Source organism: Montipora capricornis, chromosome 8 (assembly GCF_036669925.1).
Source record: "Montipora capricornis isolate CH-2021 chromosome 8, ASM3666992v2, whole genome shotgun sequence".
In the NCBI taxonomy this organism is placed as follows: domain Eukaryota; kingdom Metazoa; phylum Cnidaria; class Anthozoa; order Scleractinia; family Acroporidae; genus Montipora; species Montipora capricornis.
The window spans coordinates 41,821,218-41,833,717 of record NC_090890.1 but is presented as its reverse complement, the minus strand read 5'-3'; the positions used below and the strand labels follow the sequence as shown (position 1 = coordinate 41,833,717).

Genomic DNA, 12,500 nt, shown 5'->3' with positions numbered 1-12,500 from the left:
TCCAGTTGTTTTGTTCCTGCTTTTTCGATTTGCTCAAACAAGCTCAAGGGACAGTTGTGACTGTGAGATGAACATGTGATTGGGGAAGAGTGCAAGCAAACCAGGTATGGTTTCATGAAAGTGGGAAACCTGTGCAAACAAATAATAATTCCTTCATTGCAAGCTAGAGCCATGTAAATCTTTCCTTCCTGTGTTGATGCTACTTAGAACTGCCCTTCACAAACTTTTTCACAAAGAAAGCATAAAAAATTGTTGGATTGGGAAAGGGCTAGCCCTTGAAACACAGGAGTTCCAATTTATTTACAGTGATCAGTGTAGTTGAATCAAGTTATTTGTTTAAATCTTCAACGTACCCTGTTTCTCTGGTCTTCAGGTCAATGACGACTAATTCCTCCTCACACAGTACCACCAGATAATCTGGCTCTAGTAGAAGAGAAAACAGTCATTTAGGAAAGAGAAACAATGTATACCTTGTGATCCAACAAAACAAATATTGTACTTTAGTATAAAAGAAAAATGATTTGATTAAGATATGATATGAAAAATTCTTCTGGTTCACCAGACAACAAATTACTTTGATCTAGCACTACCCAATCTTTGTCCAAGAGAACAAATTTATCAAATTAATCTAGAGTTTCACATTTCTAATTTAAATCAAACTTATCATGTTTAATTGAAGACAACCAGCCTAGCTAAGCTGAACTGAACGCTTGCTTTTGCTAATCACATTACCCTTACAGCTTCACAGTACTTTACAAGCTATTTTAGTAATACTCTTTATGGCCTTTCTTGTGTTTCAGTTATTTCCAAGGCTGTTGCCTAACAGGAGCCCGGTAGCCTGGGGCTCCCAAAGAATAGCTCTGGGCTCCTTAATTTTTCACAGCAACACCTTTCACTTCATATGTTGGGCTCCTAAGTTCTCAGCATTTAGCTCTGAGGGCCCCTTTAAAATTTTCTTAGGCAGCAGCCTTGATTTCATTAAATTTCAGTCAAATTCAGAGTGAAAACAGTGCACAATTTCTAAAACGAACTACCACAAGTTGCACTCAAATACTGAATAATTTAGACATCTTTTCTGTTAGCACTCACTTTTAACAGACTGTTCTTTTCAAAAGTTTGGCACGTTATTGCTTCAAATTTAGTTGTCATCAAAGAAAAAGCCCTATTGCCCTATTAAGCTGCAAAAAAAACTCACCGTCTCCTTTTTTCACTGTGAAAAAGTCCACAACACGAGATGAAAAGTCAAATGCAACCTGAGGAGTGTTATCACCACCATCAACCAAATTTGCATCTTGAATAAGAGACACACAGTGCCTGTCACCATAGCTTGCTCGAGGCATTCCACCACTAAAAAAGACTGACGAACTACTCCATTCCACCTTAGTAATTGCCTTGCAAGGAAATGGGCCCAGAGGAGTGACTGCCTTTGGGATTTCCAAACTTCCCTCAACAATCCATTTGGTAAGGCTGCCATCAGCATGGGCACTGATGAACTTTTTTCCATCTGAATGCCAGCTCACACTCTCCACTTCTTGAGGTTGATCAGAGGACTGGACACTAAATGTTGCTTGGACACTACACCTCTCATGATTCCACAGCACAATCAGGCCTTTCTTATATCCAATCAAAATCTACACCACACAGAAAGGAATAAAATATCATTTGCACCAATACCGCAAGTTTACTTTTAGCCAGCCAATATTTTCTGATACCATCTTTCCTAAAGGAAATAATCACTTATATTACTGTACTACAAAAGCCATTTTTTAGCATGCAAAAAGCACTTGGTTCAACCAACATGAATTTTCATGTATGTCAGTATATATAATATACACGCTTCACTGACAAATTGGAAACCATGTTTCCACCAACACCCTCTAGTTTGCAATTCTTACTTGTTCTGTTGTTACAACAATTATCAGCAAAAATGCTGTCCTTTATGTAGAAGCCTATATCTACACGAATGGTATGAACTTGTGACACAACTAGTATTTTTTTATATCTGTTTTTCCAAATTTGTCCAGGTTCAAATAATGACGAATGAGGATAGTGTTTCAGTTTCTTTTTGCTCATAAAGTGTGAAGAAACAAACTAAAAGATAAGATAAAACTCAGGTTTTTCCAGACCTTGTTTAAATCATCTGGATGTTCTTGTATAGCCTCCACAGAACCTGCATTGGTCTTGCTTTCTTCTTGAACACTACATACATAAGAAAATTTAAATTTTAAAGGCTACCAAATCCTGGAGTAACCAAAGGGGTCAGAAGGTCCAGGCAATTAAGCAAACAGGGCACTAATCCGATAAACATAAAACTAGACCAATTTCAGGGATCCATTTTTCAGGTACCGTAGTTTTTATAGACCCAGGAACTAATCCGTGAACCTCCAACCTGAATTTTGAGTGCATTTCGTCTCAGAAAAAGCAGGTTTTAATTAAAAATAACAAAAAAAAAAAAAGGGAATTGCCATGTTTTGAACTTTTAGATCTCTTATTGGAGGGTATCAATTAGTACCCAAAATGTTCAAGACTTCTAGGAATGCACTTCAGATTAAAGCATAAGATTACAAGGTAGGCTTGTCTTGTTGTTTTCACCGACCTTTGCATGACAACATCTTGGTAAATGATGTATTCCTGCAGCTCAAATGAATTTATATCCAGCAGATATATATTGCCACCCTCCGTTCCAAGATAAAGGCGATTGGTTTTCATGGACAGAAAACATACAGAGATTTTCTTCAGCCTGGAAAACAACAATTAAATAACATTAGGTATGCACACGTGATAGTGCTATAAAGAAAGGCAGGCCACAAGTCGGTTGAGCATCACAGAACCCTATACACCTTATTCCAAAATGGTTCAAGGTTGAATATTCTTTTGAATCGTATGTCTGAAAGTGAGGCCACAAAAGGGCCAATTTGCAATCTGCACTCTTTGAAGAGAGCAAAATGTGACCAGCTTGGCAGTGATGTCTCAAAAACTGCTGACGATACAAAAAAAAGGCATCTATTATTAGTTTTGAATGGCAACCAATATAGTTCATAACAGGTACTTGCACCCTGAAAAAAAAAGATGTTTCAAGAGAAATACTATTGCCTGCATTTGATACCTAATACCTGTTCAACTCATTATAATAGTAGCTACCTTCCCTCCAAAGTGCATGTTTTTACTTCCTCCAGCACAGATTTGCCCTCCTTCTTGTTGACTTCCCAAAGATGGATAGTGTTCTGTTCCCCATCATCACAAACACTTATGATTCGCCCCTGAAAACAGATTTAAATCAAATCAAAATTCAGAGCACACCAAGACAAAAAGACTTTTTAAAAGGTGACAATGTCACACATATCCCAAACTGGAGCTTGAGGTTACAACCATATACATTTAAGTACCGTATTTTCCCGTATATAAGTCGACCCCGTGTATAAGTCGACCCCCTATTTTTGATGGCAAAAAAAGCAATTTCTTAATTTCTTTGTTAAATGTTACTGGGACACTAATCTTGTATTCTTACAATACATCAAAACCCTAAACATGCCTCAAGTACAAAAAAATCCTGAAAATCTGTTGAATGAAACTTGTGGGTTTTTGAAAGGAGACAGTGGCACTAAACTTAAAGTTTAGTTGTTAATCCACTGAATATTGCAACCACGCTAAAATTATTAGTAAGGTAAAGAATGCAATTTAAATGGAACTCTTAACTCTACTCTAGGAATGAGTAAATGTGAAAAAAGACACTGAAAAAAAGGGTTTGCTATGCCGTTATGCAATTAATTATGAAATATACCTCTAAATGATTACGAAAGCAAAAATCAAGACGGAAACATGCATGGATAGCTTTAAATCCATGTTGTTTTGTAGCCTTAGGAAATTGGCTTATTGCAGTCATCTAGTAGCAAGGAAAAATGTAGTTGGAATCACTTTTAATACATACACCAGGAAAGGAGTTCAACTTCAAGGAAAATACTCCATAGTACAAAAAGCAATAAATTCAATAGTCGAGAAGAGGCATTTTCGTCTTTGAAGCCAAGAGAAATCATTAATCACAAAAACAAAGGCCAATATTATTTTGCAAAATTCTAGAATCTTCACTTTTTTCTGAAGCAATATTTTTTTCTATCCCATCATTGCAAATAGACTACATGCATAGTGTGACAATCAAAATAACACTTCAAAGGTTGATAAGACTTAATTTAACAACAAACAAAAACAACTGCAGTAACGCCATTCCAGTGTATTGAAACTTGACTCTGGTGAATAAACTTCATCTTAGCTGGGCACAAGACAAAACAATAATCTACTGATTCCTTGTAAATCCTTTGCTGATACCAGACTCACAAGCAAAGAGGAAGAAGGTTTTACTTAAAATATTTTAAGCAAGTGCCGCTTGAAAGTAAAATTCCCTAAGGGCAAAGATTTTTCCCTTTGAAATTAAGTGAAAGAGCCCCACCCAGAGAACACACCCTCAATGTAACCCTCCGTGGATTGCATTTTGGACGTGTTAACAGGCATTTGCAAACAAGCATTTTCCCATCAATTACCTGCTCCGGCAGAAAATGTAATTCTTGGATCACTGTTTCTTCCTGATGCCGAGCTGAAAGCTCAACCCCGGGTCGGCCATAGCTATAACATCAGTTAAAGAAATATTCCCACGTCATTTAATTTTCATTCACAAAAGAAAGCCCGCGTGGCAAACCGATGCAAAACTGCGTCCATAAAACCAGGTGACATGAAAGCTCATGACATCCAACGAGTTAAACATCGTCGTATGTCCAAGACAAGGGAAAAAGCGACACGACAGTTTGCTTAATTACGAATAAATGCATGTCGACAAAATGACACTGTCCGCTGGGAATTTAGTTCTCAATGCAAATCTAGAGAGATGTGTTTCGGTTTAAGCATCAACAAGCGTTGCCTCTATTTTCGTTTGAATAAAAAAATTTAATTGGAGGATAATTTAAAAGTAATAAAATACTGAAACACGATCAAAATTAAATTTTTCGTTGTGCTATTGGTGGACCACGCAGACGAAGCAAGGTTACTCCATCGATTCTCTTACGGATAGTGCAAAGTTCTGCAGGAAATGCCTTGTTCTGATCAAAGATCAACGCAGCTAGGCAAGTAAAGTCAGAGGTGTTTGTAAGCAAGAAGCTGCCAACAGATCAACATGACACCAAGAACTGCAGAGGAAAGGGTAACGCATTGAACACGACACGAATAACCAATGCACGTGTCATGCTAAAACAAGATGACCACCCTAGCCTAGCATGTTCATGCAAAATTTTAACATTATTTCACCTTCCCGAGGCATAATTTACAAACCACAACGATGCGTAATTCAAAAGGTATTATATTTTCAAGGTTCTAATATTTGCATCGAACCTACAATAGTTTAAATGCAAATGTTAGGCTACAAAATGCTCTCTAGATCACCAAAAGCATCTTGCAGGATCCCTGGCTGCCAATATTCCATCTTAACCCTTCGACGAAAGCTCATCTGTTGTAAGTCATGAGACTTGAAAATTCAAGGAACTAAATCAGATTTGGCAAGAAAGACAATGTCTGCAAATGAAGCGTCGTAAACAAGGCGGTGACGAAGTAATCTGACTGTAAAATTGTTGGTTTTTCTGACTACATAATTTTGTGTTCATTTCTGCAATTAAATACCTGGGAGAATTGGATTGTCTCAGCGTGCACAAAAATTGCAACACATCTTAAAAATTCTTCGAGTAGAAATCAACTGCACGAAATGGTTACGTTCGAGGGCAAAGCCGAATTGTCTGGAAAGGCCCGAGCGGCGGCGCAGTCTGTTAGTCTAAACACAAGTGATTCACTCAAGGATACATTTTTAGCAGACCATTGCTTGTTCCAACAGCTAACAAATTTAACTCTGGATCTTGTGCAATTGCCGAAGGTTTCGGTGGAAATCCATGCTCGACAGCCTGCAAGAAAGTGGTCGTGTTCATACCAAGCACATGTGTTTCGATTGATATTCTTTTGAAAAGCAAGAAACAAGATGAGCGTCGAAACCAAACCTTGTTAAAGAGAAACAAATCATGGCCGAGCTTGTCCTTTAGATGTCCTGAGCCCCTGTCCCGTGTTCTTGAAAAAAACTTGAACATTTCTACACAGGTCGCCTTCCAATGGATCTGAAATGCAGCCAGCAACAGGAACGATTACTTTATTAGGAAGGGCGACAGAGAGACTGGTGTGAGACTCAAATCAAATGTACTGCAACCTCACGCCTTTAGGAAACTGTGGTTTGTGTCATGTGATACCTTGTCAATCAAACATGCTGGGGCCAATCAGAGTGCTCATCGTGATGATAGAGCGTACCGAAAGAGCATCTCAGCTTGCATTGGATTGGCTTAAAAACATCCGCAAATGAAACCAAAAGAATGATATAGCCCGATAATGTGAATAAATTTCTTTTGAAACGTTCAAATTATGTCCTTTGCGGCAAATATTTGTTTAAGGGTGAGTGATTGAATTCAAGTTAATTTTGGCAAGCGTCGTGCTTGTCCGTAACTCCCTTCAATTTGTAGGACAAAAATGTTAAATAATGAACCACATTTATTTACATTCCCCGCTGGGAATATTCTATACATATTAATCTCAATCTCCCGCAAAAATTGTAAATAGGAGAAACGAACAAGAGCAATAGAGATCCGAATAAAGAGACCTCAACGACTGTCAGGAGAAAAAGATTAGTGGATTAGATTGATTTACACGTGTCAGTGATTTGGTTTACATATGCATATTTTACTCAGACTTAAATTAATGAAGAAGATGGCACTTGACGTGAATCGCGCCAATTTTGTTGAGTCAAGGATGTTATATTCTGCCCCACTCCAAACTCATCTTCTTATCAATTCCCAAACTCCTGTTTTAGTAAAACAGTCCTGAAGACAACTCTGCCGCAAGATTCGACAACGTCCACCCTATTGAAAACCACAAAACAATTTCAACACAGTCAGGTATAAATCCAAATAAAATAACTTGTTATGAAATCATGCTTAAATTGCATTTTTTTAAAAAAGGCAAGTCCCCTAGTTTAGTTGCCACGTGAAAAAGCACGAATCTCAATAACGGGCTGGACACTAGCTGGCGATATGCTCTTCAGGTTGACCGTGGTTGTGGAAGCCTTTCGTGGTTCTATATTTGTAAGTCTGGTTTTTTTTTCAAGGATTGCAAACAAATTATATATTTATACTAGTAGTTAAGCCCTGGCAAAAAGCGTATTTCATTGTAGGTCGAATTCCCGGTATTTCTTTGTAAAATATGGAACCGTTTAAACTTCCTGATTATTAAAATCAAAAGGAGCATTTCTCGCTATGATTTCTCAGAGGGTGGTATTCGACATAGGTCTAAAAGCAGCTGAGTCAACGTTATAAAAAAATATTTTGACAATTGGCCCTGTGCATTAGGTTGCATTCACGGTCGAAATCTATCCACGCGACCATCGTAACACCACAAAACACAATCAGCACTTATCAACACTATCAACTGATGTTATCGAAAAACAATTGGGAAAGATAAGTTGAATGCGCAATTAATCTGAGCCAATTTAACAGTGTATCCCAGAGCATAAGTTAAAACAGAAATATTATAGAATTTTACATATAAGTATTGGCTATTCCTTTGAGGATAACTTTCGTTATCGATAACGAGCAGGCCCAATACAATTGGAGAGTTAATCAATTTGCTCAGTTTGTAGAATAAGCTAGAATACAATCAAAGAGTTCCATAACGAAAATCCTCGAACAAAAAAAAAATATATATATATGAACTAAATATTTTCTCTAAACTAAATCCTGTTAGGGCATAGTTGACCATCTTTATCAGGAATTCTAAGAGTGCATTCGATTAACCCTATTCCGGAATAAGAGTAAGTGGAGTGATGATTTAAAACTGTATGTCCGAAGTTTTGAAGCAACAAGGATAATAAAGATATACTTAAAAAAGCATTTTAGCAGGTGTTAGAAATCCTTCGTTTTTCGGAGATTCACATAAAAATTTTCAAACTTCTATTCCATGTATTCCTATTCCGGAAAGAAATGAACTTGATGATGATCAAGTTAGCTTTGATATCGTAGTATCAATGATAACTATAATATTATGACAACACTCCCACTTCGATATTTCGAAGTTGTCTGGTCCCAATTCCTTTGAACGGCGTATTGTTTTTTTAATATACTGTTTGTTACACTCTAAAGTTTCTCTTTTGTTAATAGTCTATATTTTCAAGCCAGACTGGTTGCCACTAGCTCTGCAGGAAGTAATATGCTATCACAGTTGTTGTTTTTCTTACTGAGTTATCAGACATTTAACAATACTTCAAATTTACTGAGGGAAATCATTAAATTCCAAGGAGAACTTGTCGCAATGCGGAATGAAGTCGTGCTCAGTCTCATGGATCTGGCGACGCTTGATTATCAGGATTCCCGTCAACAAACAATGGGTTGCCATCAAAACAGGTATTTTCGCCCTGTTATTGTTCTTCAAACTATGTCAGTTAACACTATGACGATACAGTTTCTACAAGTTATGCAGGGGCAGATCAAAGACAGGATTTTCTTTTGTTTAAATGACAAAAAAAACTTACAATAAATACTGGTGATGGTCACGTGCCGAACGGTAAGAAGATTCTGTTGCAGCCGTTAGTGAGGCACGTGAAGGATTAGAGAACGAAAGCGGTCAGCCATTTCCTGGCTGTTTCATCTCGCCCTTTCTCGAATATTCTTTTTATTCCAATTCCGGCTAACGATTTGCAGAATAACTGGAACAAAATTTGTGAAAAGGACCTGTGAACCAAACTCTTGGAATGGTCTGGTTACGATTTTGCAGGTGGTTGGACGGAGCGTTCAAAATCTAAGCGCTAACGTATTTCCCCTTTTAGACGGAATCTCTCTTTCAGTCTGTTTCAGAAAACGAGGAAAAACCTGCTCGTTCTAATGAAAAAAGTTTCGTGGGAGTCAAGGAACTCATTGTGGTCGCATTGTTTTTTAACCACAGAAAACTGAATATACACAGAACTTGAGTATTGGAAATGAAGAGTCAAGAGCTGCGTCTCTGTGCGGAAACTGATGGCCTTGTAAGTCATTAATAACGTGTTAGGTTCAAGGACTGATTTGACAAGACTGAGTGAATCAATGATTGATATCTGAAATTATTCATGTATTTGAACTGTGTGAAATTCACGAGTTCAAGGTCATCGCAATTAAGAAGCAACTTCACCATGCGCAGTTGCGAAGAAAGCCTGAAAATCCTTCGAAGCTGCTTAAGTTTCTCCTTGACTGCAAGAACTTAGTTAAGTACTTGGCGGCTATTACTTGGAACAAGATTTCTGATGCCTTAAGATCCCAAAGCACATTGTCAGCCTTTAAAAAAGCAGTCAGACAGCCAAGGTTTTAGTTAATTCTATTTTATATCTATGTTCTTTTGAGTAATTGGGCTTTTTTATTGTATATAGTTATGTCATGTAATTTTTAAGTCTTATTCTGTAAATAGTTTTTGGATTTCCGTTTTTTTATTTCTCTCGGCTTATTAGCATATTTTTCTTTGCTAGAGGTCTAATCAACCTCATGAATCCCGAGATTAAATAAAGCTTCATTTTTTGCATTCATTCATTCACTGCAATGATCGTCAACTGTATGGAGGTGTATCTATGACAAATTCAATGATCAGTATTTGAAATAAAATAAATAAATCGTCCAAATCATGACTGCATCAATCCAAAGCTGAATGGCAACAAGCCGATTCTGCAAATGACCATAACGCAAACAGCCATAAAGCAAATAACCATAACGTAAAGAGGAATAACGCAAAGAGGCATAACGCAGGAAAGCATAATGCAAATATTCATGACGCAAAAGGCATAACGTAAAATAGCCATTACGCAAAGGCCCTTTGAAGAATGGAGACTGGCTTTGTACTCCGTAAATAATTTCAGCTCTAAAAAAAGTCAATTGATTGTTCAAGGGAAAGAACATATAATCGCTATCGGACTTTTTCTTCCTGTTTAAGTCATGCCTCTGCGTTATGCCTCATTGTGTTATCCTTTATGCGCTATGGCCATTTGCGTTGTGCGTCATGCCTTTTTGCGTGATTCCTACTTGCGTTATGCCTATTCGCGTTATGACTATTTGCGTGATGCCTATTTGCGTGATGACTGTTTGTGTTATGGCTTTTTGCGTTATGCCTCTTTCCGTGATGACCATTTGCAGAATCGGCTAGTTGCCATTCATGATTTCTACGAATTTATTTCAAATTTTGTCATAGATTGCCTCCATACAACTGACTTATCGCAATCGAATGACTCGGGCCAAGGTGCTGTGGTCATCGCATTTTATGACGCACATCCTCAGCGCTCAAATCCCGCTGATCACCGATCAGAATCAGTCATTTAAGGACGGTGCCTACTAATTCAAAGGTATCTTTGCGCTGTTTACTGAATATGCGGAGAAAGCAGATCTTAACAAGGGTTATTGAAATCCAAAAAGAAAATTAGGGGTAAAACGCATTTTTCGAAGATAATTAATCAACAATATTTGTAAAAAGCTTTAAAATACAAAGCAATGTATGGCATTCTTTCTCAAATTGAAGCTTAATTATCTGTCAAGAATGCATGGTTACCCCCAATTTTCTTTTTGGATACCGAGTACTTACTAAGATCTAGTTTTTCCTGATAGTTTCAAACCACGCAAAAATATCACTGTATTAGTAAGCATCACAGATAGGAACCTGAGTACCTCGAGATGCGCTGATTCTTTTCCAATTTGAAGCTTAATTATCTCTGAAAAATGCGAGGTTACCACCAATTTTCTTTTTAGATACCAAGAGCACTTGCCAAATTCTGCTTTCTCCGCATAGTTTTAAACCGCCCAAAATATCTCTGTATAATAAGCACCACCCATAGGAAATCCGAGTATCTCGAGAGGCGCAGAACATATGCGCAATAACAATCGTAGGCACCGCCCTTAAAGGGGAACTAAAGGCAAAAAAAAAAAAGCATGTTTTAATTACACTTTAGACTATGCACAATAATGTTTTTAAACTTTTTTCTGGCACATCCGTCGTTTTTCCACCTAAAAAAAACAATGTTTTTATTCCAATTTTGGGTCACCAGCATTACGGCTCAGAATGGAGGAGTCAGCGGTCATTTTTGCAGCTTATGACGTATGATATGGGAAGACACGCGAAAGCGCGATATATAGAAGCAGTGTTTTTGACTGATGTTTGTCGTGAATATTGAGTCCGCGAAGAAACAGGAAAACAACGAAGAAAATATCCGCAGCAGCACTTGTTTGCTACGAAATATCTGTTCCCCATATTCGACGTCACAGCAGGGTACTGATTTAGCTTTTGAGCCCGCACTGAAAAGGCAGGAACAGCGGGAAAAGCCCAACTGCGACCTAGGTACTTCATGTATCGCCTATTATAGTGTATTTAAATTATAATATATTCCCAAGCGTATATTATAATGTATTTAAATAATTAGCCCCATATACCCATGTATACCCTTATATACCCCTATATACCCATGTATACCCCTATATACCCATGTATACCCTTACATACCCCTGTAAAACTTTCTCGCAAAAAAAAAAAAAACAGAAATCGAAAAGAAATAACCCCACACACTTAACTTTACTTATGTTAAGTTTTCCAAAAACAATGTTGGAAAAATTGCTGACTTTGGGCCTTCAGTTCTCCTTTAACTCTATACTACGCTTTGCGAATAGCCAGCTGCTTACCTCCTCCCAATTAAGGTTTTCTCGGCATGTTATGTTGTTACTTACATACCACTTACATTACTTTAGATTGGCGTACCTGTAAGCTTAGGTGATAACTCAGCCAAGTTTCTTTACAAACAAATCGTTTACATGGTTACATTTTTAAGATGCGACTTGAGCAGATGACTAACGGGACGGCAGAACGAAGCACATTAAAATCCGGGTTCTACTAGTAAGCGATCAGGAAGGGTGAGATTCGGAAGTAGGTATGGTGTAATATTCAATAAACAATCAAGTGCAAAAGTTCAATAATATAATCTCTCTTCAGACAGTCCTTTTTCATTCAGACAAAGCCTCTATTCCAAATTGCTTGTTTTCTTCGATATACTCTTCAAGAGCTTTGATGATATTAAGCGTGTCTTCAGAAGCGAGGGCATGAGCTTCTAAAGTGGTATTCCGCAACAAAATAGGTCCATTGCCACTTTTCAGCAAAAAGACGTAAGACCTGAAAAGAAGCACAAAGAAGCCGTAGAAAGCGCGTAAATTGCAAGTTTGTAATGAAAGACATCCGTGACCCCTTAGACTGCGAGTAGTCTCTAATTCAGCTCAATAGGGAGCTTAAGCACGCGCGTTTTTGAGACGCGGACGGCAACCGGAAGAGAATATTTCGCGCGCTAGGACAGTGGTGTCTCACAGATTTTTATACTAATCATCTCTAATGGAGAAAAGATACTTGGAAATGTAAATGTGGTTGTGTGAAGGCAAGTTAAA

At 37.7% G+C, this 12,500-nt stretch overlaps 2 protein-coding genes and 1 long non-coding RNA gene across 5 annotated transcripts in view; 1 reads left to right on the top strand and 2 right to left on the bottom strand.

Annotated features, from left to right (window-relative positions):
• LOC138059144 (LLGL scribble cell polarity complex component 2-like) overlaps positions 1-6,253 on the bottom strand; it is a 21,611-nt gene extending 15,358 nt beyond the window's left edge. For both annotated transcript variants that reach the window (XM_068904677.1, XM_068904676.1), the window contains exons 1-9: positions 6,030-6,253; positions 5,839-5,936; positions 4,536-4,617; positions 3,142-3,260; positions 2,597-2,740; positions 2,127-2,199; positions 1,196-1,631; positions 354-423; positions 1-129 (exon numbers count right to left, since the gene is read on the bottom strand). The exon at positions 1-129 is cut by the window's left edge and continues 19 nt beyond it. In XM_068904677.1, coding sequence (XP_068760778.1) covers positions 1-129; positions 354-423; positions 1,196-1,631; positions 2,127-2,199; positions 2,597-2,740; positions 3,142-3,260; positions 4,536-4,617; positions 5,839-5,936; positions 6,030-6,116 — 1,238 coding nt within the window. In that variant the 5' untranslated portion in view covers positions 6,117-6,253. The remainder of the gene's footprint in view (positions 130-353; positions 424-1,195; positions 1,632-2,126; positions 2,200-2,596; positions 2,741-3,141; positions 3,261-4,535; positions 4,618-5,838; positions 5,937-6,029) is intronic.
• A 792-nt stretch (positions 6,254-7,045) lies between these two features.
• LOC138059150 (uncharacterized) lies at positions 7,046-9,612 on the top strand. The gene is made up of 3 exons (XR_011134162.1): positions 7,046-7,157; positions 8,366-8,471; positions 9,010-9,612. It is a non-coding gene; the product is annotated as an uncharacterized lncRNA (long non-coding RNA).
• A 2,413-nt stretch (positions 9,613-12,025) lies between these two features.
• Positions 12,026-12,500, bottom strand: part of LOC138059146 (protein Njmu-R1-like) — a 12,885-nt gene continuing 12,410 nt past the window's right edge. For both annotated transcript variants that reach the window (XM_068904679.1, XM_068904678.1), the window contains one exon: positions 12,026-12,234. In XM_068904679.1, coding sequence (XP_068760780.1) covers positions 12,215-12,234 — 20 coding nt within the window. In that variant the 3' untranslated portion in view covers positions 12,026-12,214. The remainder of the gene's footprint in view (positions 12,235-12,500) is intronic.